The sequence below is a fragment of the Aotus nancymaae genome, unplaced genomic scaffold (assembly GCF_030222135.1).
Source record: "Aotus nancymaae isolate 86718 unplaced genomic scaffold, 86718_ANA_hifiasm-v0.15.2.pri h1tg000077l, whole genome shotgun sequence".
Lineage (NCBI taxonomy): Eukaryota > Metazoa > Chordata > Mammalia > Primates > Aotidae > Aotus > Aotus nancymaae.
In genome coordinates this window covers 1,268,123-1,290,936 of record NW_026988492.1, presented here as the reverse complement: position 1 = coordinate 1,290,936, position 22,814 = coordinate 1,268,123, and the positions used below count along the sequence as shown (strand labels likewise).

Below are 22,814 nucleotides of genomic sequence, written 5' to 3'. Positions count from 1 at the left end.
AGGGGTAGGACACGGTGGGTGGGACACACCTATGATCCTAGCACTTTTGGAGGCTGAGATGGGAAGACTACTTGAGCCCAGGAATTCAAGACCAGCCTGGGAAATGTGGTGAAACCCCATCTCTACAAAAACAAACAGCAGCAAAACAGCCAGGTATGGTGGTGTGCACCTGTGGTCCCAGTTACTTGGAAGGCTGAGATGGGAACACTGCTTGAGTCTGGGTGGTTGAGGCTCCAATGACCTGTGATCACGTACTGCACTTCAGCCTGAGTGACAGAGTGAGACCCTGTCTCAAAAAAAAAAAAAAAAAGCCGAAACAAAACAAAACAATTTTGAAAAAGAACAACAAAGTTGGAACATTCAAACTATCAGACTTTGAGATCGACTATAAAGCTACATTATTAAAGGATCAACATTTGGATCAATGGAACAAAAATAAATGAACCCGCATATATATGCCAAATAATTTTTGACAAAGTGGCCATAGTAATTCAACAGGGGAAAGACAGTCTTTTCAACAAATGGTGCAGGTACAACTGGATATCCATACGGGAAAAAAAGAACGTGGATTAACTTACTTATATACAAAATTCACCTCAAAATTCATACACAAAATTTCCCATCCATATGGTAAAAAATGAACATTGATTATTAATTTACTCATACACAAAATTCACCTCAAATTGGATCATGTACCTAAGTTTAAAAGGTAAAACTTAAAATTTCTAAAAGAAAACACAGGAAAACATCTACATGATCTGGACGGAGTCAAAGATTTCTTAGGTAATTGAAGACAGAAAAACCAAAAGACACACAAAAAAACGAGCTATAAAAGAAGATAGCAAAAAATTGGACTTTTACAAAGTTAAAGACTTCTGCTCTTCAAAAGACAATGCTAACAAAATGAAGACAAGTCACAGACTGGGAGAAAATAGTCACAAAACATGTATCTGTCAAAGGTATTGTATCTAGAATATATGAAGAACTATTATGACTGATTAAGAAGACAATCCACCCAATTAAATTGGAAAAGATACTGAATAGGCACTTTACAAGGATATATGAATATCCAACATGCACACGAAAATATGTCAACATCATTAATCATCAGGGAAATGCAAAGTAAAACCACAGTGAGATACCACTACATACCCATTAGAATGGTGAAAATTAAAAAGATGGATATAGCAAGTACTGGTGAGAATGTAGGCCAGCTACAACTCTCATAACTTTACTGGTGGGATATAAGATGGTACCAGTACTTTAGAACACAGTTTGGCCTGTTTTATTTTTCTGAGATGGAGTCTTGCTCTGTTGCTCAGGCTGGAGTGCAGTGGTGCAAGCTTGGCTCACTACAACCTCTGCTTCCTGGGTTCAAGTGATTCTCCTGCCTCAGCATCCCAAGTAGCTGGGATTACAGGTGCGCCACCACACCCGGGTAATTTTTTTGTATTTTTAGTAGAGATGGGGTTTTGTCACGTTGGCCAGGCTGGTCTGAAACTCCTGACCTCAGTTGATCCACCCTCCCTGGCCTCCCAAAGTGCTGGGATTATAGGCATAAGCTACTGCACCCAGCTGCTAAAATTAAACATACAGTTAGCATACAACCCAGTAGTCTTACTCGTAGATATTTACCCAAGAGAAGATGTCCACACAAAACCCTATACATGGAAGTTCATAATGGCTTTGTTTATAATAGACAAAACTGGACAAAGCCTAAATGTCCATCAACATTGTGTTATATAAACAAATTGTGGTATATACATACACTGGAAGAATACTCAGTGATAAACAGAAACGAACCACTCATTCACGCAACAACATAGAAGAGTTTAAGAACATTATGCTGAGCAAAAGAAACCTTACACACAAGAGTATATATGTATTCTAAGATCATGTTTTTATGAGACTCTAGAAAAGACAAATCTGATCCATAGTGACAGAAAACAGATCAGGGCTTGCCTGGGACCAGGGACAAGTACCAGGGGATTTTGGGGTGATGGAAATGTTATAGATCTTGATTGTGGCAATGTGGTTACATGCGTACATTACTTTCTCAAAACTCGTTAAACTGTGGCCGGGAGCGGTGGCTCATGCCTGTAATCCCAGCACTTTAGGAGGCTGAGGCAGGCAGATCACCTGAGGTCAGGAGTTTGAGACCACCCTGACCAACATGGCAAAACCCTGTTTTTACTAAAAATACAAAAATTAGCTGAGTGTGGTAGGCACGTGCCTGTAGTCCCAGCTACCTGGGAGGCTGAGGCAGGAGAATCACTTGAACTTGGGAGGTGGAGGTTGCGGTGAGCCGAGAGCACACCACTGCACTCCAGCCTGGGTGACAGAGTGACACTTTGTCTCAAAAAATATATATACTTTTTCCAAAGGTCTAAACTTAAAAGATAATAAATATTAAATATATTTGGTGTACAAAAGGAATGTGAAAAATAAACCTCAAGCCCAGGAAACGAGGCTCAATTCCTTTAAGAAGCCTCCACTTAGCAAGAGAACCCCGGCACTCAGAGCTCAAAGCCTTATCCTCAGAGAGGCAATGAGAGCTTTACAGTACCTGCTCTGTAAAACCAGATTCAGCCCCGTTACTGCCCACTCTGAAGCCAAGTCTCCTGCTCCTCTGCCAATGCCTTCCTCACATCATCCACTGGAGAAAATTACTGCAGCTGAGCTCTGTAAATTAAATGGCATGAATGAGCAATGCTAATCTGAATACCTAAAACATTTTTGGAATTATGAAGCATACAAGCTTATTTCTATTTGTCATGAAACTCTGTAAACAAAATATTTGCATAAACCCTTTGAATTCAGCAAATCGAAACAACAAAATGACACTGACAAATACTTAGGTATCTACTGTGGTCTCAAGGAGATGAAGATCTCATTGAAAAGAGAGTTTGTAAGCATGGAATAGTTATTGGCAAATAAACAAGACACCCAGTAATTTCTCTAAGAGCTGAGAGTGGGGACACGTCACTTTAGGCTTTAGTAGTCTAGAGAGGCCTGATGAGAAACTCATATTTATGCAGAACCAAAATCCAAAAGACCAATAATGAGTATTTTTTAAATTATAGAGTGCTGCTTTTATGCATACATTTTTTTCTATAAAGTTGAGAAATGGGTTTGAAGAATACAAGAAACATAAGGCTATATTTCACAGCCGTAACGGATACATTAGCCTATATTTATCCTTCACAAAAGATACTTTGTGATGATTCTAATTCTCTGAATAATAGTTATTTGTGCACTTATATATAGGCAGCCTTCTGAAGGCTATAATGAGAACACCCATCACCCCCTCAGTCCCACTCACAGAACCACTAGAAGAGATTGAAATTTTAAGTGTCAACATACTATAAAAATATAGAGAATTAGCTAGCTGTATAAACAACATAAATTAACTGCAAAAGTTTTATTTGGAGATATCAAGTTAAGGACATTTTTGGCAATCCCAGTTCAGTCCAAATTTGATTTTAACTAAAAAATTTAAACTTTTTTTTTTCTTCTGAGACTAAGTTTCGCTCTTGCTGCCCAGACTGGAATGCAGTGATGTGATCTTGGCTCACTGCAATCTCTGCCTCCTGGGTTCAAGCGATTCTCCTGCCTCAGCCTCCTGAGTAGCTGGGATTACAGGCGCAGGTGATCAGCCCACCTGGGCCTCCCAAAGTGCTGGGATTACCGGCGTGAGCCACCACACCCAGTCCCTTTTCATTTTTTAAAATCAACTTGGGTTAGGCATATAGCCTATAATCCCAGAACTTTGGGAAGCCAAGACAGGAGGCTCTCTTGTGGTCAGAAGTTCGAGACCAGCCTGGGCAATGTAGTGAGACACCCCCCATCTCTTAAAAAAAAAATTAGCTGGGCATGGTGGCACATGCCCGTGGTCCCAACTACTTGGGAGGAGGCTGAGATAGGAGGATCACTTGAGCCCAGGAGGTGAAGGCTGCAGTGAGCCATGATTATGCTGCTGCACTTTAATCTGGGCAACAGAGCAAGACTTTGTCTCAACAAATAATAAAAATAAACTTTACTAGACAGAGTTTACATAAAACAAAATGCGCTTATTTTAGTTATACAGTTTAATGAGTTTTTTGTTGTTGTTGTTGTTTTTGAGATAGAGTCTCACTCTGTCGTCCAGGCTGTAGTGCAGTGGCACAGTGAAGAGCCTGGCCTAGAAAATATTTTTCAATGGACAAGATTATAGTTTGCATTTTGGAGACATTATCGTTTACAGTGTTATAATAATGAAAGACACAGGAGAATGCACATACAGTTACTCAAAGTACAGCCCCGGGGAGGGGAACGGGAAAGGAGAGGCGATGAAATGGCAGGGCCCTTGAAAGGATAAAATGTAAGTGACTAGACAGAAAGCATCTTGGCTTAAGTGGCAGCATAGCTAATATAATTTTACAGTAAGTTAAATAAAATGGAAGCTAACACGTTCAGTGCCCAAAGGCAAGAAATTATACCAGTTGATGCCTTTTAGTCTAAGAGCTAGGATTCTGTACAGAATGCTGAGTTTCCAGGCTGCACTTTTCCTGGATCAGAACCATTTCTTCTAGGCCGGGTGTGGTGGCTCGTACCTGTAAACCCAGTGCTTGGGGAGGAATGTTTGAGCCCAGGAGTTTGAGACCAGCCTGGGCAATGTAGCAAGAACCTGTCTCAAAAAAAAAAAATTAAAAATTAGCTGGATGTGGTGGTGCATGCCTGTAGTCCTACATATTAGAGAGGCTTAGGTGGGAGGATTGCTGGAGCCCAGGGCTTTGAGGCTGCAGTGAGCTATGATAGTGCCACCGCACTCCAGCCTGGGTGACAGAACGACACTCTCTCTCTTAAAACAAACAAACAAACAAAAAACCATTGCCTGCCTTTGTCTCCCGGTCCTCCTGGTCTTATAACCACATATGAAGTGTCTTCCAGTTTGGATTTTGTTCTATCGTGGGCATGGATTCTACTCTATAATCCTTTCTTGTTTTAGCAAACCACAATAGTTTATACAAAGATTAGTAATGGGACAAGCATTTGAAGTAAAAGATTTTGCTAGGCTATCTTTTTTTTGAGGGAGGAAATTACTGCTTTTAAAAAAGATACAGATTTAGAGTAAAAAAGAAAAAAGAAAAGAACAGAGGAAAAAAGTCAACTAAGTGAATCACTGTTTAAGTGAACATCCCTAAAAACATCTCTTTGCATACATACTCAGTTTTGCAATCTGCTTTCTCTCTCAACAACATTTCATGGCTTTCTTTCTATAACAATAAATACAGATGTACATCCTTATTTTTATGACTTCATAGAATTTCACTGTGTCTACTGTATGTAACTAGTTATCATTCATGGGCATTTAGGTTGCATTCAGTTTTTCACTATTATAAATTAAGTGGCACTTTTTAGCATATTTTGCCCAACTAATCTGGCATCTATGAATATTAATATTGTTTCCAAATTTAAAAAAAAATCAGTAATATTTTGTGAATGGGGAAAAATGCTAGCAGTAGACATTTTTACTTCCTGAGACATGCTTTTCTTTTTCTACCACATTTGCAATATTACAATGTTCACTTTCAGGGTGTGGAAGACAGTAACCTAAATCCTGTTCCTCTCTTCTGCTGAGCACTGTTATTACACACACACTTCCGAAGGAAAAGTTGTGCAGTCTACGCTTTGGGAGGAGGTTGAGGCAGTGGGGGTGAGAGGTACGAGTCTTTCCTAAGCTGGCTTTGTTTTTCGCCTGATCTCCTGTGTACTTGACGTCCCCATGTTTTCCTCTGAGAGCTCCAGGCCCTCCTTGGTGGCTCCTGGCTGACTCCCAGCAAGAGCTGATCCTGGGCTCTCACTGGTCCTTTCTCTGTAGCTTCTCAGAGGTTGCCGAGTGAAGGAATGAGGCTTACAGAGACTGTCTTGTGTTTTTCCGTTCCTTCAGTGCCTTGAGAGGTGACCCAGCTGGCTAAGATACATTAGCTGGTACTGTGCTAGCAGAGAATGGTAACATTTTGATGTGTGAATATTCCAAATACCACTTCTCAAAGACAAAATGAGATTTCAAGGCCTCTATCTCAAAGGGATAGTCAACTTGCAATTTTGGGTCCCCTATTGGGCACTGAAAGTGTTATCACCAGGCAGAGGGCCTTTGCATCCTCAGGGCACGCTGGTGAGGAGGGCACCTGCTCTAACCTGACTCTTTCCAGCCCAGTACCTTAGCAAGCAAAGCTATACAATGTTATGGAACTGATCTCATTTTCAAACAGAAGACCCCAAATCCTGGGGGCTGATACCAAAAGACATGAAAATGGAGCTGGGATACAGGCAGAAGAGCGGGATTCACACTTCTTTCTCTATATCATTCATTGTTTTTCCTGGCATTTATCATACAGTGACTATTTAACGTTCATTAAAACGTAGCATCATATACTTTGCCAAGGTAAAGTCCCCAGGAAAGGCAGCATAATAACTAAGCAACAAGAATACTCTGTGATTTGTGACGCTCATTTCTCAGGCTCCTGAGTGTATATAATGAGGTGATACTGTATCATGGAGAAACACTGCAGGCACAACCAGCTACAAGTTCGTGTGATGGATGAAATAAAAAACAGGAATGTTAAAAGGACTTAGTGAAGCAATGTGGAACTTGGGGGAAAAAAACATGCTGAAGAGCTGTCAGCGCCAGGTGTAGAGAATACAGCTCTCCAACTGTATGCAGCTTCCCTAGGTTAGGTATGCAAAGCTTTATTTTGGTCTACCGCGGGGAAACTGAGATTGAGACAATTACTCTTTCTGCAGATTTACCTGAAGGGGCCTTGATGCCTGTTAGGTGTTACTGCTCTCAGTACTGTGCTACAAAGAGTAAAACAAGCTCTGTTTTCCACGTCAGCGCGTACTTGCGTACTGGGAGAAGTGCAAGTAAAACATAATACATCTCGAGAAATGTGTATAAATCATAATACATCTTGATAAGTCTATAAAATGCTGCTAGGAGCAATGGAAATTTGTCCAATCACAGATCACAGAATGACCACAAGTTCTCTAGGTTTGGACTATCAATAAGGAAACAATTACTTGTGTAAAATGACGTAAACTTTCTAAGATGTCATATGGCAATATTAAGAGATATAAAAATGTTCCTTTTTGGCAAAGCGGGTTGGGGATAAAATTTAAAAAAAAATGTTCCTTTTTTGTCAAAATGACCTAAAATTTCAATTCTAATGATTCCTTTTATGGAAATGAGCAGACGCAAAGATCAGCATATAAAAATGTTCATCCCTGAACTGTTTTTATCATCCTGAAAAAGAAACAAATGAAATGTCCACCTATTAGTACCCCTAATACAATGTATTTTGAAGTCATTAATTATAGTTTAAGAAAAATGCTAACTGGCATGGGAAATATTTATTTATTCAGACAGAATCTACACGAGTTTATGATCTCCGGTATGAAGGACAAAGGAAAAGCATTGTTTGTGCCAGGCCTTGAAGGTTAAGTTGGATTAAAAACACACAGAGGTGGAGGGGAATGGCACTCAGAGGGACGAGGTCACAGGAGTAAAGTGAGAGGAAGAGTGGCAGACACAGAGGGAGTTGTGAGCAGGTGTGAGCGGCTAGGGAGAAAGCCTGGGGAACAGGCCAACTTGACTGTAAGGCAGGCTGGGTCTTTAGTCTAAACGTGAGAAGATACTGACAGATTCTTAAGCACTGGAGTGACAGGACCCCCGCTTCAGTAGGGGCTCCTTGGGAGCCCAGGCTATTTTAATGTTGAATTATAGCTGCAGTGCGTTTTGAGTTCCCTGGAGGTTACTAATGTGAGGCAGAGACAAGTATGTTAATAGAACTCATCAACTATCCTTGTTTTGCTTTTAAAATGCTGTCGAGTTTTGTCCTGTTGGGAACGAGGTCTGAAGTGAAGCCAGTTAACTAAGATTAAGGTATGTGAAAGTGCCTGGCTTGGGAAAGACACTCAATAAATCCCCTCCCAACGCCACTTGCCTTGGATAGAAAGATTTCTTGCCAGGCTATATTCAGGGAGCTTCCTGTTCACAGGAACCGTTAGCTACAGTTCTGGGAATACTGGAGTGCTGTATTAAAGTAGTAAATCAGACAACCCTTCTAATTTTCATGGGCCTAATCTGCCTTTTGGGTGAATGACTTCCTTTTGCCACCTAAACCATAGCTTGGCTCCAGAGCCTGCCTACCGTATCCTTCCATGCCATCCTGGGTTCTCCTGTGGGGAGCCAAGTACACATGGTGGCCCCACAGGTCTTAGTCACAGTTCCTATTGTCTGGGGGCCAATCAAGGAAAACTGCCAACATGAATACATGAAGCTCTTATCAATGAATAGCAATTCCTGGCTAGATAAGGATTAGGTTTGCCTGCATACAACTTGAGAATGCCAAATAACAGTGGTTTACACAACACAGTTTACTTATCTCATGTAAAAGAAACTTACACGGGGACATTCTCCTAGTTCATGGCTTCCATCTTCAAGGTCACCTGGCATTCAAAACTGGATGCTAGAATTCCAGCTATCCTGACCACACTCCAAGAAGCAGAGAAGAGGTAGCCTTTTTAGAGAGCTTTTCTGGAATTGTCCACTCACATCTTATTGCCCAGACTTAGTCCCTTGGCCAGCTGTCATTTTTGAGCTGGGAATATTGCTGTTCCTCAAGAAACAAGCCTTGAAACTACGGGAGATGGGAGAAGAGTCATTGGGGAGCAAAGTAGCTTCCTCTCTCACTTCAACCTATGCCTGACCCTGCTGCATGCAAGACTCTGCCTGATCACAGGTACATCCTAGTTCTCAAGGATCTCACATATATGATATATAGTACATATATATAGGATATATATATATATATATATATATATATATATCTATACCCCCCCCCCACACACACCATTTCTCTTCTTGAAAAGTATGGAAGGATAAAGAAGGTAGAGTTTGGCAAGGGAGGGACTGGGCTTCCTAAGGCCATTTAGCCTGGGGACAGATGGTGAACTTGCAGTGCTGAGGTAGATAAATCAGTTTCCAAGTGGGCTTTCTCCCAGATGCCAGAGACCCTGGTTGTCCCTGTTTCATCATGCATTCCACTAGCAAAGGTTTAACTTAAGAAAAACTATGTGGCACAAGTGCTAGCCTCCCTCACTCCTTCCCTCATGGCAGCACCCTTCTCTGCTAAGCTGGAACATGACCTCAGAATCCTCAACACACTGTCCCTGGCAGTTACTCTGGTCCAAAAGACTTGGCACTACTAGTTAAATCTATTAGCCATCCTTACTTTCTTGTGGGAATTTTTATTTGGACAGAGGATTTCTGGGTAGTTGCTAATTTCATGGAAATAAATTTCTCATAGTGGAATTTTAGGTATATGCACAAGCAATAAATGTAGATATTTATAGGCAGCAGGCTTGGCATTCCTCAGATTTCACCACTCAGTGGCTGCAATCACTCTCACTGCTGGCAACTTGTTCTCGTGATTGTTTACCTTACTGGACTGTGAGTTTCTCCAGAATGGAAACTGTATCTTATCCACTTTTGTATCCTCAAGATGCCTGGCTCAGTATATTCTCAAAAATGTTATCCATAAATGAGTCACCTGCCTCAATCAAGGTCAAGTGCTATCAAAGTAAATACCTCCCCTGTAGCTGTAAATACTTCCCCTTCAAAAGGCAGGCCTCATTTGAAGGAGAGGTCGGTGACAGGAGGAACTGCAGTAGCACAACACAGAAGGTCTTGGTTACGCCACAACTGCCTTGGAAATGCTTGAGTAACTGACATGAGAAACTGACTACCAGGTGAAAGGGCAGCCATGCCCGGAGGAGACAATACACATTTTCCTTCAGGTTCAGGTTCAGGTCCTGGGCTAACTTGGCTCAGTGTTTTGTGTTCCAGGTGACTCAGGGAGTTGTGCAAATGACTGACTCATATTTCATGGATATGAGTGTGGCTGATGTTAAGACTGCAATTATCTCCTGATTCAATTAAGGTGGCCTATTCTTGATTGCTTTTATGAATTATGTAAGTTGATACTAATACTGCTTATATTTTAAATAGTGTGGTTCCACAGAAAATTTGTTTTTTCTGTGAAAAACAAAGCTACTATTGCCAAAAAAGTGTGAAGAGTACCAACTTAGCTAGAGTTCACCTGAGTTTATGTTTACCTGTTTACAGTGACCAAATTCTTCAACAGTGATCATGGAGGAAGATGAGACAAAATAATTCCCAAATGATTCTTTCTGCTCAAAGAGCAGGGTGGGTATGAGTAGATCCAGGTCGGTTTTTTTTTAGAGACAGGGTCTCACTCTGTCACCTGGGCTGGCGTGCAATCACAGCTCACTGCAGCCTCCAACTCCCAGACTCAAGCCATCCTCCCAATCCTCCTCAGGCTGGAGGACAGGCCTTGTTACAGTGCTCGGTGCATACCTCTGCCCTTTCCCACTCCCCTAGTCCACACTCGGGACTAGATCCACAGTCTACTGAGGAACCGTCCCTGCATTCAGATTCCTGAGTGACACAGTGTTAGAGACGCCGTGGCTAGATACTCATGTTGTTTCTGCATATGGCTATTCCCCAACGTTTTTGCCTGTCTTCTTACTCTGGTCGGAGGGCTGAGCCCCACAGAAATAACAAGGCTCCCCTCATCCTTTTCCCTCTCTTAAGGTTTAGTATCAGTCCTAAGCAGTCAGCTCCCAGCTTCCTTTAGGGCAGAAAAAGAGGAGAGAAGTAACACTTGCTTTTCCATTCACAAAGTCCTGGAGATGGCAGGTAGGAGGTTTGGGTGGATGTAGCTTGGACTTTGAAATTAGAACCAGGTTCAATCCCCAGTTAGGACATTTCTCAGTATTTTGATCTTGCATAGGTTTACTTACCAGAGTTAAAGTGGTCTATTTATAAAATGGGGTACAACTTATCAGATTTAGATGTTAGAAATAGTACAGTGCATGGCAGCTAGCAGGCTTTCAAGAAATGACATCTCTCATTAGTATCATTTTGACATCACATTTCTCTGCTCATAGTTGGTTACTGTTCTGTAATTTTCCCCAAAGCGTCACTGTGTGTCACGGAGGGAGAATCTGCCTGGAGGAGTTTGAAGTGTGCACGTGGGGTGCATCGAGGGGGTCGGCACCCAGGTAAACCACTAGCGAGGCTTTAGTACATATCTTTTCTCTCCAGGATTGCTGACCTCAGTAAGTGCAGGTACATACCTAAGGGGAATATGGTGGAAATGTCAGAGGAGGTAGGGGCGGTCGAGGGTGGAAATCCTGGCAGACCAGAGGCTGTACCACGCTTTGTTGAGGGTACGCGGCTACACTGATCTCTAGTCCTTCAGATGCTCTCCCCAGTTAACACTGCCCAGCGACCTGCTTGGACAGGAAGCATGCAGCCAGCCATGCTGTCACCTTAGTGTCATTGTCTCTTTCTCCTCTTAAGCCCTTCAGAAACCATAATTTGAATGTAAATGTTATACATTTTATAATGAAATAAAAATTGCTTAATTCACCCGAGTAGATATACCACATTCCGATGGATCATTGACTGGATGCTGACTTTCATATATGGCCCAAAGTACAAAGCAGCAATCAGAACAGACAAGGGAACTCCTCTCCCAAGGGTTCAGCCATCCGACCCAACCTCCATAGCCCAGAAAATCTGAATACACACATGCCAGTGCAAATGTGCCCCAATCAGTTTTCCCAGGAAGCAGGAGGGCCCACACAGCCTCAGGGAAGGGCACTATTTTATACTGTTGCTGTCTACCCACCCTCTCCAGGGCTGTCATTCTTCAGAACTTCCCTTTTATACTTCTTCTCTCATCTGGTCGGCATGACCACTTTGCAGCCATTTATTTTCCAGGGACATTTGTCACTTATCCTAACAAATAGCATTAATACAGTTGAGAGGATGGAGCTTTTAAAAAATATGGACTATGCTGAAGGAATTAAGAGAAAAAAATAAAAAAAAATAAAAATATCCACTAATAAATGTACAAACAGTCCTGTGAGAAGGAGGGAAAGCACAGGTTAAAAAATGGCTAGATGCAGAGAATTAAATGAAATGTTTATAAAGCCTTTCACAAGATGGCCACACATTGCTGATGCTAGATAAATACCAAGTCCCTTATTCTTTCTCTTCCCTTTTAGTACCTGGATTTGTCACTAACAGGTGCTGAGATCTGAAGAAGGCATGATTTCATCTCTCTGGGCCTCAGTTTCCTCATATATAAAATTAAGATAGTTGTGCTAGTTTTCTTTTTTCAAGAACTAGTTCAAAAACATTCCCAGCCCCCCACCAGCCTCTGCTCATGACTCCTTTAGTACATATTTGGAAAAAAGGGTGGGAAGGCTGTTTCTGCACCTTATATTCTTCTCAATAAAGGCAAGAAAAGTCAGGGATGGCTGGCATTGTGGGCTTTGGGAGGGAATTCGAACCAACATTTACTGGACTTTTCTCTGAGCCAGGCTTGTTCACATACCTTGATCCTAGTCAACTGGCCTAAGTTAACTTGTTTCCAAAGCGACAAAACCTAACGGCATTCTATTTTTTTTTTTTTTTTTTAAAGACGGAGTTTCACCATGTTGGTCAGGCTGGTCTTGAACTCCCGACCTCAGGTGATCCGCCCGCCTTGGCCTCCAAAGTGCTTGGATAAGTAAAACAAAGGCAGTTGATGAGCTGTGTTACTTAGTTCTCTACCTCAGGTTAACTTCCAAGGAACTCAAAACACTCCACAGCGAATTCAACATTAAAATAACTCTAGGACCCCAAGATTTCTTTCAGGGCTTAAAACAAGATTATCATCAAGTCCTCGGCAAAGCTCGAAATATAGAAGAAGAGAGAATTCCCAAATCAAGGCCCAGCTTCTTTTAAATGCTTACCAAATACATAAATAAACAAATAAAAGAAAAAAGGCCGGTGCCTTGGCCCATGCCTGTAATCCCATGGGAGACAGAGACGGGAGGATTGCTTGAAGCCAGGAATTTGGTACCAGTCTAGGCTACGAGATGCCTTCCTTACAAAAAGTTCACACACACACACACCCCTACCTTAGCTACTTTGGAGACACACATACACATACACACACACACCCCCCCACACCCCTACCTTAGCCTGGTGTGGTGGCGTGAGCCTGTAGTCCCAGCTACTTTGGAGGCTGAGGAGGGAGAATCACTTAGTTACTTTGGAGACACACGGAGACACATACACACACACCCTACCTTCACACACACAAGGGAGAATTGCTTAGCTACTGTGGAGACACACACACACGCACACACCCTACCTTAGCTGGGCGTGGTTGGAGACACACACACACATCCCCTACCTTATGGCCAGGCGTGGTTGGAGACAGACAGACACACACACACACCCCTTACCTTAACCAGGCGTGGTTGGAGACACACACGCACACCACACACACACACACACACACACACACCCTACCTTAGCCAGGCGTGGGTGGAGACACACACACACACACACACACACTCTCCTACCATAGCCAGGCATGGGTGGAGAGAGACACACACACACACACACACACACTCCTACCATAGCCAGGCATGGGTGGAGACACACACACACACACACACTCCTACCATAGCCAGGCATGGGTGGAGACACACACACACACACACACTCCTACCTTAGCCAGGCATGGGTGGAGACACACACACACACACACACACACACACTCCTACCATAGCCAGGCATGGGTGGAGAGAGACACACACACACACACACACACTCCTACCATAGCCAGGCATGGGTGGAGACACACACACACACACACACACACACACACACGCGCGCGCCCCTACCTTAGCCGGGCGTGGTGCGAGCCTGTAGTCCCGGCTACTTTGGAGGCTGAGGCGGGAGAATCACCTCAGCCCAGGAGTTCGAGGCTGCAGTGAGCCCAGATCGCGCCACTGCCCTCCAGCCTGGGCGACAGAGCGAAATCCTCTCTCTAAAAAAATAAATTAGAAAAAGAAGAGGAAAAAAAGAGCCAGCCCGGTCTCGGAGAGGCAGGCGCAGCCTCAGCGCTCAGGGCCCGGATTCTCCACCCGGCCTCGGCTGCGCTCCCGCTCGCTGAGGGCCCCGGGGACGCACCTCGCATCCCGCGCTAGGTCCCGTCCCGTCCGGCCCCGGGGAGTGGAGGAGGCAGAGGCCGGGCGGGGAAGGGCCTCCAGACGCCGAGCTCCCGACGACGATCCCCGCGACCCCAGCGCCAGCTACAGGCGCGGCCCCGGGGAGCGACCCCTCACCCGCACAGGGCCGCGCCGCCCCGGCCCTCCCCGCGGCCGCCGATCTGCTTCCAGGGCAGAGGGAAGGGGCGGCGACGGGGCGGGGCGGGGAATGCGGCGAGGGGCCGCGCGCTGCCGTGGGGAGGGCCGCCAGCATCCTACCGGGCCGCGCCGAGCTGCGCTGCGCGGGCCCAGCGGCCGCGCCCACGCCTGCTGCCTGCCCACTCGCCGGCTCGCCCCGCTGCCTGGCGCGGACACGCGTGCCCCCGGCTTGAACCGGAACCTCTTGCCGAGGCCGCCGCCGCCGCCGGGGAAGCGGACGCTGACTGGGAAGCGCGGGGGGAGGCGGCCTGCGCGGCGCCGCCCGCCATGGCCGCGGCGGGGTGAGGTAGGCGCGGCGGCCGCAGTCGCGCGGACCCGAGCGCTCCTCCGCCGCGGATAGGCCGGCCGAGGGGGAGCCGGGGCCGCCGCCCGCTCGTCGCCGCCGCCGCCGCCGCCGCCCATGGCGAGGCCCCGCCGCCGCCGCCGCTGCTGACCCGGCGGCCGGCCGCGGCTTCCGCCCCCTCCCGCGGCGGCGAGCGGGCGGGACTCCCCCTACGCCCCCGCCGCCCGCGCCCCGCGCCCGCCCGCGCCCCGCTCCCGGGGTCGGGGAGAACAGGACCGCAGCTGGAGTCGGGGGCCGCCGAAGATGGGGAACACTACCTCGTGCTGCGTGTCGTCCAGCCCCAAGCTCCGGAGGAATGCCCACTCCCGGCTGGAGTCCTACCGGCCGGACACGGACCTGAGCCGCGAGGACACGGGCTGCAACCTGCAGCACATCAGCGACCGGGAGAACATCGACGGTGAGTGCGGCCCGCCGAGCCCTGTGCACCCAGCGTCGGGGCGGCCCGCCTGCTCTTGCCGGCCCAGCCGGTCTCGGCGACCCGTGCACGACCGGGGCTTCGTCCGCTCAGCCAAGGCGCCGGGGGCCCCGCAGCCTCCGGGCGTACCCCGCGCTGGTTATCCCCGAGTGAGCGGCCGCGGAAACTTTGCAGGCCCGCGGCACCGGAGCGCGGCGGGCCGGGGGCTGGTGTGTGCGTGTGGGTCGCGGGGTGACAGGGGCCGGCCTTCGTCCGCAGTGGAGCGGCCAGCGCTGGGCGGGGGCGGCCCGGAAGCCCGGGGTTCCAGGCACTGCCTGAATGCAGCCCGAAGCCAAGTTGTGCACGCGTTTGTCCTGCAAAAGCGGTGGGAGTGGATTCCCGTTTTGGAATCCCGGTGTCTCCAACCTGGAGTTGGAGAACCGTGTTGACTTAAGTCAGTTCCCCGGAACCTTTACAAATGGACGCCACTTGACTGACCTCCGTTCATTCTCCTTAAAAAGTTTTTTTTTTAAAAAGGTTTTTTTTTTTTTTTTTTTTTTTTTGGTCGGGGGGTGGCGGTTCCAGGGTTAGAGGCAAATCGCGTCTCCCAAGAATGCTCTTTAAAAGATTGTCAGACACCTTTGGGTTAAGTCACACGGTTTTTGCTTGGACTCGAATTGCAGTCCTGTGAATTTCTGATTTATTTGGGAATTCATAACCGGGCCTTCGTCCACACTTTTGGTTGGACTGGAGTTTGCAAAAAAGAAAAGCTAGGACTAATTACTGCACCCAGTAATGTTTTATTTTATTGGTTTGGCAACGTATTTATTAGCACTGTGGCCCAGTGATATCGACAGAGGGATATCATCATTAAGCATCAAGCTTAAAATATCGTTGATAGAATTTTCAGCTGAAAAGGTTTGAGATTGGAAATATCTTTTTATGACAACGTGATTTTTTTTTAACCGAAACGTCTTCTCATAATTAATCTAGTTGAACTAATACGGAAAAATTTTTGTGTCGATGAATGGACACAACTTCGTAGTTCTTTCCTGTCGTCTTTAGGATGGAATGTTCTCTGTACTGTGGAAAGGCCACATTTAAACTCTGCTAAAGGAAATATCTTGTTTGTCTTCGTGTGATTTCTTCTAAATGGTAATTTCATCTTTTTAGGAGAGCATCCTTATTAAATAAGTGTCATGTAGAAAGGGACTAATAGTCCGGTTTCTAGTACGCGCTTAGTAAATTATGGTTCCATATGACATTTCTAGTGTTGTTATTTTAGATTTCCATTATTTTTAACATACTCTTTAGATGGCTTTGAACTACAGCCATACTTTCTTCTTAAATTTATGCATGTAAAGGCATCTAGAAGGATGAAGGCCCCATCTATATCAATCACTTTCACAGCCTCTAGCACCTGAAAAAAAAGTCTAGCATATAATAAACATTCAGTAAATGTTGCACTTTAAAGGGAGGAGTAAATGAGTGAGTTGATTACAGAAAGCCATTACTCAGTCCTATACAATGTTGACAGGTGAAAACATTTGTAAATAATTTCTTCTTTATGTTGTGCAGTAAATTTCTTTTTTATGTTGTGCATAAAAAAATTCAAAAATTAATTTGAATGATGGATCAGAAAAAAAAAGGAGAAAAAAAAAAAAAACCAGAAGAAGATTCACATTTTTTAGAGCCAGGCTGCATACAGATATTTTAACTATTGTAAGGACACAAGGTGGAAAAAATAATTGTAACCAGGTATTTGGCACTAAGGCTTAGTATGATTTTGCCATAGTACAGTGAAATAATATTGTGTGTTCTTTCATTTCAAATAAAACTTAAGTTTCAGTCATCAGGTATTTTCGAGAGAATATTTGGAAGACTGTTTTGGAGATTCAGGATAGTTTGAGAGACTATAGGGCAGGTTTCCAATCTAGGCCGCGGGGTGCCCTCTCATCTCAGATCCCACCCAGTTCATATGATAATGCTAGTTTAAACCCCGAAATACTAATTAACTGTCTGTCTCTCAAATTCAATAAATAATACTTCTAGCATTGACCCAGCTGGCACTTCTCGACATTGGTTTCAGTTAAACCAGAAATCTAATGTTGGACATTGCCGTTAATATGTTTAATTAAATCTCTCCAAGGTGATTCTGAGATGCAGGTAGGGCTGAGAATTGCTGGCTGGGCAAATCTTTGAAGTGTTACCTGGGCAAATCTTGGAAGTGTTACCTGCTGTTCAGGGACATTTTTGGTAGAAATTCATTATTAGAGGTTAAGAGAAGAGAACAGATTTTAGCGAAATTGTGTGTGTGTGTGTGTGTGTGTATACACATACAGATAGGAAAATATGGACATATATATATACACACACACATACAGATACTGACAGGCAAATATAGACATAAAGATATGTATATATACAATACAGATACAGATAGGCAAATATAGACATAGAGACATATATATGTGACATATGCACATATCTATATGTCTGTATTTGCCTATCTGTATCTGTATGTATTTGAACTGAGTTGCATTGATTGTTAGGTTATTAGTAAACATTTTAAAACTATAAGAATTATTGATTCTAGTATATATCAAAAGCTGAAGTACACAAGTACCATCTTCTGTATGTCCTGAAATACATACCACCAGCTGATGTAGAAAGGTTTGGAGAAGTTCATGGGTCTTCTATAATAGGTTAGTGTCTTTAAATCACAGAGATACAACATATGTATCCATGTTTTCTCCCCTCTGCCACCAGACACACGAAGGGGTAATATTTGTCCTATAGAATTTCAGTGGCAATTTTAGTGTCTGGATACTTAGGTGTCTATGGTGCTTACTGGCAAGTTAATGTGTCTTTGTACTCAGTGTGTCTTAGGTTATTCGTGTTTTTGAAATTGATATTAGACTCATGCTCCCCAGGTATTATTTCTTATAAAATCATGCAGAGATTGAGAAAAAATAATAATACATAACAATAATGATAGTAATTTTCAGAATAATTCTTTAAAAAAAAAAGATAGTAATAATTGCAACCTATATATTACTTACTCTGTACCAGCTGCCACCAGCTGCCACTCTAAGTACTTGGATTCTGTTCATTCACTTAGAACTCACAGTAACCCTATGGGTAATATTATCCTTACTTTAAGACAAAGAAATGAGGCATTGAGAGGAGAAATGACTTGTCCAGAGTCACACAGCCAATACGTGGCAAATGGGAACTTCCCATTGTTGCTTGAGTTAGCCATCAAACATTCGCTAGTCTGGGGTTGCCTTCTGGGATAGGGTGTCTGTTGTCATTTCGTATCCATACTTTCTCAAAGAGAAATTCTTCTGTCTGCAGCAGTTATTCAGTCCAGACTTCCATGATTAGATTATTTCTGTGGGAGGAAAAAGGGAGGGAGGGTCTAAAGAGAATTTAAAATGTGAGGGGACCAGATAAATCAGGACACTTGTAACAGCCGTGCCATAGTGTCCTGGTAGGATTTTACTTCAAAATGGTTGATGGCAACTTCATTCTTTTCATTCTTATGGCTTACCTGTTATCCTTGACAACTCAGTTTCTCCCTCGTCCTGTATTCTATCTGCTAGGAAGGTGTGGCTCTGGGTCCTCGGAATATATCCAGTCGCTGACCACTCTCAACACCTCTGCTGCTGCTCTTCTGAAGATCTAAGCAGCTGCTGTCTCTCCCAGCCCACCTGGTCTCCCTACTTCCACCCTCGCCTGCTCCAGTCTGTTCTCAATACAACAGCCATGGCTGAGATCCTTTAAAAAGCTCTAACTTCTTATTCTTTCACTCAAAAATGGCAGCGACTTCTCATTGCACAAGTAAAAGCCTTACAGTGGTTTCCAGGACCCCTTGTGATCTGCCTGCTGATAGCTCACTCTGTCGCTTGCTCATTCCAGCCACATTGGCCTCCCTCCCTGCTCTTCCTGGAACGTACCAGATACCGACTTCCACCCCTGTTCTCTTCCTCTGCTCTCCATGTGCCCTCTTGGCTGAGTCCTTTTATTGCCTGCAGCCTTGGTTCAAGCCTCACCTTTTCAGGGAGGCGTTCCCCATCACCCCCTTTAAACATCCTTCCTGCTGCCCACTGGCAATCCCAGTGCACATTCCCTGACTCCTGTTTCTTTATTCCCTGTCACCTCATGATATACTGTATGAGTATAAACATATCTAATAGTTACCTTCACCTGCTATGTAAGTTCCAATAGAACATTTATTGTTTGGTTCACCGATGTAACCCAAGTTCCTAGAGTAGCACCTGATTACTTGAAAACACTGTAAGTATTTGTTGAATGAATTTGTTGGGTGAAACCAACCACTGAAGGACGTGAGTGAGAACATCATCATGTGTGTTTATTGGGTGAGGGGAAACAGGAGGGAAGGAGAGAATGAAGAGGACTTGTAATAATGAAAGTAGCATGGATATGAAACTTTCTGGCTTTGTTTGTAGGTTAACCTGAGAGGTAGCAGATAGGGTGAAGTCCTGAAATGAAACTTAAACGTTTTAAAGCATAACAAAAGGAAAGAGAAAACACATCTAGGCTGACAGGAAACCCTGGCTAATGGGAATCTGTTTAATAATATGCTATGTTTAATCTTTTTTACTTGTTTCTTTCAATGAACAACTTTAGCTGTGGCCTTACATCCTTAGGGATCAAGTTGAGACTCAAATGCTTAGTTAACCAAAAAGTACTAGATGAACATCTGCGGTGATGAACATAGTCACTTACATTGGTTTTCTTGTCTGAAATGTGAAGTGTCTTACAGGATATAGGCACATAGTGTTTGGACTCCATAGCCAGAGAAGCTAGAAGCCTCAGGGACTCATCCCAAGCAGTGGAGGGATAACCAGCAAAAGTACACTTGCCATTAGAAGGGTGGGGACACGGGAAATTTAGAATCTCAGTGCCTCCTGTAGGATGAGCTTGCAGCATTGCTCTTGGCTTCCTCGAGTGTCTGCAGTCTATTTAACACACCTCTGCGGCACTCTTTCTTGACTCTTGGTCCCACATTAACATTACCAGCCCTGGTGGGCAGAACATACCTGTGGACTTTCTCTCCGGGCTAAGACTTACCAGCCTCACTGCCTGCAAGATGTGTGAAAACACTCTGACCAATATCTGCTTTATTATATTAAAATACTGCTTTTAATAAAGGGCAGTTGGTGACCTGAAATAATAAGGTCGAGCAATGCTCAGCAGGTTATTAGGGGCTGCTTGTTCTTATTTCTTTTAGAAAAGGAGTGACTTTGTATTAGTTAGCAGTGTGGAGAGGTGCAGTTTGAAGATTTGTCAAGAGAGTCCTTCTCTATAGCACTGACCGTGGCTCCATGACCTGTCTTCACTCACTTTTCATATATTCTGCTTTCACTTAGAATCAGGGAGTCCTTTGCTCTCACACCCCCATTTTACAGGTGAGAAGACTGAGTCTCAGGTACAGTTTCTTGCCCAGGTTATCCAGATCATGGATGATGCTAACTTTGGGCCAAGAAGTGTTAATTACTTGACTTGTATTATCTTTCTTAGTCTTCTTATCATTCTCCACATTTTTCTAGGTGAAGAAATAGAGCCTTAAAGGTTAAGACATTTGTGGAAGGTTCCTCACTTTGTTAGTGGCAGCTGGGGTTCCGTCTGCTGTCAGTTTGCCTCCATATCTCAACTGCCCTGTGACAGCTAATTAGAAAATGATGCATATCTAGACTCTGAACCTCCTGGTGCCTGGCCCTGCCCACTATGTTTCAAGAGATTTACAGTTACTGCCTGTATGCTTTTGGCTAGCAATATTTTGTGATTAGGACTTTTACTTTCCTTCCTGCTAAGGTTTCACTCTCTTGCCCAAGCTGGAGTGCAGTGGCAAGATTTCGACTCCCTGCAACCTCCACCTCCCAGGCTCAAGTGATTCTCCTGCCTTAGCCTCCAGAGTATCTAGGATTACAGGTGCACATCACTACCACCAGGCCAATTTTTGTATTTTTATTAGAGATGGGGTTTCACCATGTTGGCCAGGCTGGTCTTGAACTCCTGACATCAAATGAGCAACTTGCCTTGGCCTCCCACAATGCTGGGATTATAGGTGTGAGCCACCAAGCCCGGCCCCTCCTGCCTGCTTTTTGAGAGGAATGAAAATTATATAATTCAGTGAAGTGGTAGATTTTCTTACCTTCTCACCCTCCTCTACAAAGCTGATGGTCTTTATTTTATTTTTTATTTAAATCGAGGTGGAGTTTTGCTCTTATTGCCCAGGCTGGAGTGCAGTGGTGCCATCTCGGCTCACTGCAACCTCCGCCTCCTGGGTTCACGCGATATTCCTGCCTCAGCCTCTTGAGTAGCTGTGACTACAGGCATGCACCACCATGCTTGGCTAATTTTTGCATTTTTAGTAGAGATGGGATTTCGCTATGTTGGCCAGGCTGATCTGGAACTCCTGACCTCAGGTGATCTGCCTGCCTCTGCCTCCCAAAGTGCTGGGATTACAGGCGTGAGCCACTGTGCCTGGCATGATGGTCTTGCTTTTATATTTCTGGCTAGATGAAACTAATGCAAGGATCAAATTTATTTCTATCCAGGAAGAGACAGAACCAAAAAATAGGAAGAAGCAGGATATGTGAGTGGCTTTGAAATTCTATTCTAATCACATAGGGTCAGAGAATTAGCTTCAAGTGTGTCACATCGGATTGACTTTAAGGAGACAGTGTTTGGTATTTTTCACAAGAGGGCTGTTGACAATATCACTGCTCATGCTTCAAAGTATGAATCCTTCCATGATTTCACACTGGGCCATGAGGGTAAGTCCCTAGCAATGACAGTTGATGTAAGCCCCTCATCCTTTCAGTAGTATTTCCAGTTGTAGCTCGAAGAAGGGGAGAGTTCACTTTCCCTGCAGCATTTCTCGTCATCTTAAGATGCTGAGTAGTTTGTTGCTGGGAGACTTGGTCAGGAGACCATTTCTTCTCTGATTCTCAGCATTATTCTAGCCTGTCTTTCCTGAAGAAAGGTGAGGCTCAAGGAGGATGAAATCAGAGAGGGCTCTTTTCAGGGGGTTTATAGGACGTGCTCCCGGCTCTGGGAAGTGTAGGGGAGGGCAAAGAAAAGAGGCCTCATAATGGGAAGACCTGCATTCCAGATGTGGCTCCGCTTTTACTGAGGTGCCTCTGTCCTGCTGAACCTCACCTTCCTCTTCTGCTTAAAAAATGTGCTTAAAATTACTGTCTTGCCTTACACATTGAGGTAGTCCTGTAAGGATCCAAATGAGGCTAAAATGCTTAATAAGCCACAGAGTACTAGATGAACTTACGTCATTACGAATGTGGCACTCATATCGATTTTCTTGTATTGCATCAGTGTGCTCCAAGATCTACACCTAATTGTGTTTGGACTGTCCATAGCCAGAGAGAAGCTGGAAGCCTAAAGGGCTCATCTTAACAAAGACGTCAAAGCAGGCTTCAAGGCAGTCCCAGAGCATAACTGTAATTTTAGAGTTGGGTAGGGTGAGGTTGTATGGAGCTGTCTGACCTTTGAGTGAGATGCTTGCTGGCTGTAGAATTTGGAATAGAAGTACTGTTTCTCACATTCATTACTCTTCTGAGTTGCATCTTTCTGAAGACAGTGTGGTGCCACACAGGAGCAGTGGGATGAGTATTTGAAGAAGCTTTCCCTGACTCCTGGGGGTAATGGAGCCCACCCAGGCTGTCCGCCGTGTCCCCAGAACCACATTCCTAG

General features: G+C 44.5%; 1 protein-coding gene across 3 annotated transcripts in view; it reads left to right on the top strand.

Moving 5' to 3' along the window:
• Positions 1-22,814, top strand: part of CCNY (cyclin Y) — a 268,565-nt gene that overhangs the window by 48,829 nt on the left and 196,922 nt on the right. The window contains exon 1 of one of the 3 annotated variants that reach the window (XM_012445622.3): positions 14,391-15,077. The exons of 1 other annotated variant lie outside the window; for it this stretch is intronic. In XM_012445622.3, coding sequence (XP_012301045.1) covers positions 14,924-15,077 — 154 coding nt within the window. In that variant the 5' untranslated portion in view covers positions 14,391-14,923. Of the gene's footprint in view, positions 1-14,390; positions 15,078-22,814 lie in introns of those variants that run through there. One more of the 3 variants, XM_012445623.3, reaches the window with a different exon arrangement.